The following is a 3,268-nucleotide window of genomic DNA, read 5'->3' as shown; positions in this document are numbered from 1 at the left end:
GCTGGTTGGATTTTGAGAGTTGTGATTCAAAATAACTCTGGGCTCGAATGTTAGCTATAGACGGAGAGAGAAGCAGCTTCCCATTTCTGTTCTACTGTAGCAGTCGCATACTGAGTTTGGGACAGGTACCGTTTCTCCACCTCACCTCCCTTACAAGATTGTTGTGCGAATATGAGGCATGTGCCCTTACAGAAAGGGCTGGATTAATAGATAGTATTAATATTTTAAATACAAATGCTACACTTGAGCACCTTTGCTACATAAATATCAACCCAGTACTAGGAGAGGATGCTACCTTTATTTTGAGGACAGCCTACCTGTAAAATCTTTGTAGCAGAACACTTTCCCAAGACTAACCCCTGGAAGATGGCATCGCCCTGACTACTGCCTAGAGCAGATGTGAACCTTCCTTGCTCAAGATGTCGGAAGTCACCCTCCAGATCTTTCCCAAAAGGGCTGCTAGCTTTTAGTCTGCCTTTCTGTTTGCACTGTTTGCACAGTCACATATGTTACATCTGGGCCAGGCATGGCTGAGGCCTGGTTGTCTGCCGGCGTGCTGTGAAGTACGCAACCAAGAAACGTGATGTATGTGCACACCCTGCGTCCTGGGCACTGGTCTGTCCCCACACCCCTCCTCTGTCCTGGCTGCTGCCTCTCCCCAGCTTCTAGGCTTATTACCGAGAGTCCGGTTTCACTTCTTTCCAGCTGCATGTGCGTATGTCGGATGGGCTCCAGGTGCTGAGGAGCCAAAAGTGCAGCTGTTTTTCCAGCCATGAGCAGCCTGCCTGGGAAGGGATGGAGAGAGTCCAGCTCAGAGTGGAGTGCAAGAAGGGAAGAGAGTCTTCTCTTGAAGTGCCAGGGCAACACAGCTGTGACGTGGGTCCACTTTGTTTGCTTGTTTTTTTAAGCAGGGCCAGGGAGGGCAAGTTAAGGCCATGTTTGGGAAGGAAGTGTAAAGACGTAAGGAAAGTATAACATTCCTTGTCCTGGACCTATCCCTTTCCTAGGAAAGATGAAGCCAAGAGCCCAAACCATCTGGCTTCCCTTTCTGGATCCAACGTCTGCGATTTCCTTTCTCCTTTTTATGCCTGTGCCAAGCTCGGCTGTTATCCTGCCCCAACGGGGGCAATGCCAAACTGACACGCTGTGAACTGCTCCTTCTGAAGTTACAGCTCAGATGCAGCCACAGCTATGCCATTAATTCAAGTGTGCCACAATGTGAGACGACCCACACTGCCACTGCTTATGAGAAATGTGCGCTAGTCTTGGTGGCCAGTCTTATAGCTTGATCACAAAAAAAAAGGGGGGGGGGAAGCACATGGCTAACGTGCAACTAACCTGAAGTCTATACAGTCCTGCATAGATTAGTGGCACATGCATGTGAGTTTATAGCCAGGTGTATAAAACTTTTAACTCAGTCCTTGCAACCGCTCCTAACACTAGAAACTTTCTTACTATGCAGCATCTGGTACCAAAGGAAAAATTAGATCCATTTCTTCTTTCATGATGGGTGCCAAACTGCATTTCTCAATGATAAATCTCCTCATCCACAGCAGGCATGTTTCCACTGCAGTTTCAACAGTTCTATTTCACCAGATCTTGTAATGTCCTTCATCTTTTGGCTGCTTCTATGCTCTTTCCTGTAGAATATTTCTTCTCACTTATCGTCCTACGTGTGGTGGTAATAGGTTTATTTTCAAAATACTGGCCATCACTTTGATCTGGGCTACCCACAGAGAAAAGGGGTTGGACTCCAGTTTCTCCACTGCCAGAAGCCCAGTCTTACTTATCGTGTTACTCATCTTGCTGGTTGAAAGACAGAATCATATTGTTCACCCGACATCAACTTGGGCACTTCTGGTTACACCTGGATGCATGCTCTGGAGCAGTCTCCCACTCCAGGATTCTCATCTTTTTTTACAAACACACACAGAGACACACATGTATATATCATTCTTTCTGAGAGCAATGATGTACATAGCAGCCGTGATGGAAAAAGCACTGGCGAGGGAAAGAATACACACTCTGCTTCTGCTGCCACTTTAAAAGTTCCTGGAGCTCTTTGTAAACAAGTAGTTCTGTGTGGCAAAGAAGCTTGCATAGCCAAGGTTAGGACATCTTTGCAGGGAAACGGTCCAGTGATAAGTCAACTGCTTGTTCCTGTTACTCGGCTGCTGCCATATGCACTCAAATGCTGTCCGGTGAGTTCTTAATGCTGCTCATCACACTGAGTCAAAGGAGGGCAAAGTTGCCCCTGACACCATCTGGTTCTGCTATCCTTTGTCTCCCAAACCTTGGAGGGCCTTCTAAAAGCCCCCTTCTTCCCAGCTCCCCTCACTCGGCCACAGATTACAAGAAAAGGGTAAGATGATCTCCAGACCTGGGTCTATCTGCTGGGCCGTGGCTTGCCGTCTCCATCACAAAGCTCCTTGTTCCAAGGTGGCAGGTGCCTCTTGCTGCTTCTTACGCTGCCTCTTCCTCTTGGCCCGCCAGCAGATCATGGCACCCACAAGCAGGCCCACCCCAAAGACCAAGGTGGCCACCGAGACCACCTTGGCGATGTCCATCTGCGGCCCATTGATGGTAAAGGTGATGCACGTGGCAGCAATGCCAATGACCAGGGAGACGATGCCAAAAGGAAAGACGCAGCGGTACCAGGATTTCTCTGTGCCCCCTGTGGCCAGGGCCAGTTTGTTGAGCGTGGCTGTGGAATCAGTGGGGCCAGCCACTGGCAGCACAGGCTTGCCTCCTTGCAGGCAGGTGAGCGAGTTGGACTTGCAGCCCATCATCCTGGCACAGGGGCACAGAGGGCAATGCCCACACCAAGCTCACCAACCTTGCTGAAGTGGCTGGAGGGATGATGCAAAAATCTTTTCCTCCTCCTCTCTTGTCTCCTGCTTTCTTTGCTCTCCGGCTGGCTTTCAGCTCATTGCTTTGGCTCGGTGGACAATTTTACAGAAACACTGACTGGCGATTGGCAGAGGGGGAAAGTGAGCTCATGCCTGTGGGTGGGAGAGCCCAGCCTCTTAACCATTTCAGAGAAGAAGAAGATGCTGCTACTGCTGCTGCTGCTGCTGCCTTTGAAAACATTCAGCATCCTTCTCTGCTTTGGTTACTTTCTTCTTTTGCAAGAATGGCTCATCTCTTTGGACCTGAGCAGCTGATGATGAGGAAGGTCAAGGATGAAAATGGAAAGGCAGGCTCAATGCTGAGCCTAAAGGAAGCAAAAATAATGTTTATGGTTGTTTTGCCTTCAAGTCATTTCTGA

The 3,268-nt window shown here is 49.0% G+C and overlaps 1 protein-coding gene across 1 annotated transcript; it reads right to left on the bottom strand.

Annotated features, from left to right (window-relative positions):
• Positions 1 to 1,843: 1,843 nt before the first annotated feature.
• Positions 1,844 to 2,933, bottom strand: LOC149306296 (transmembrane protein 100-like). Its single transcript, XM_089476832.1, has one exon. It carries the CDS (start codon positions 2,787 to 2,789, stop codon positions 2,418 to 2,420), a length of 372 nt encoding a protein of 123 aa, XP_089332958.1. The 5' UTR covers positions 2,790 to 2,933; the 3' UTR covers positions 1,844 to 2,417.
• Between the last annotated feature and the right edge of the window lie 335 nt (positions 2,934 to 3,268).

This window comes from Sceloporus occidentalis, unplaced genomic scaffold (genome assembly GCF_023333645.1).
Source record: "Sceloporus occidentalis isolate IW3139 unplaced genomic scaffold, rSceOcc1.0.p SCAF_10, whole genome shotgun sequence".
NCBI classification, from domain to species: Eukaryota; Metazoa; Chordata; class Lepidosauria; order Squamata; family Phrynosomatidae; genus Sceloporus; species Sceloporus occidentalis.
Note: the sequence above shows the minus strand (reverse complement) of the source record. Positions and strands in the feature narration are given on the sequence as shown.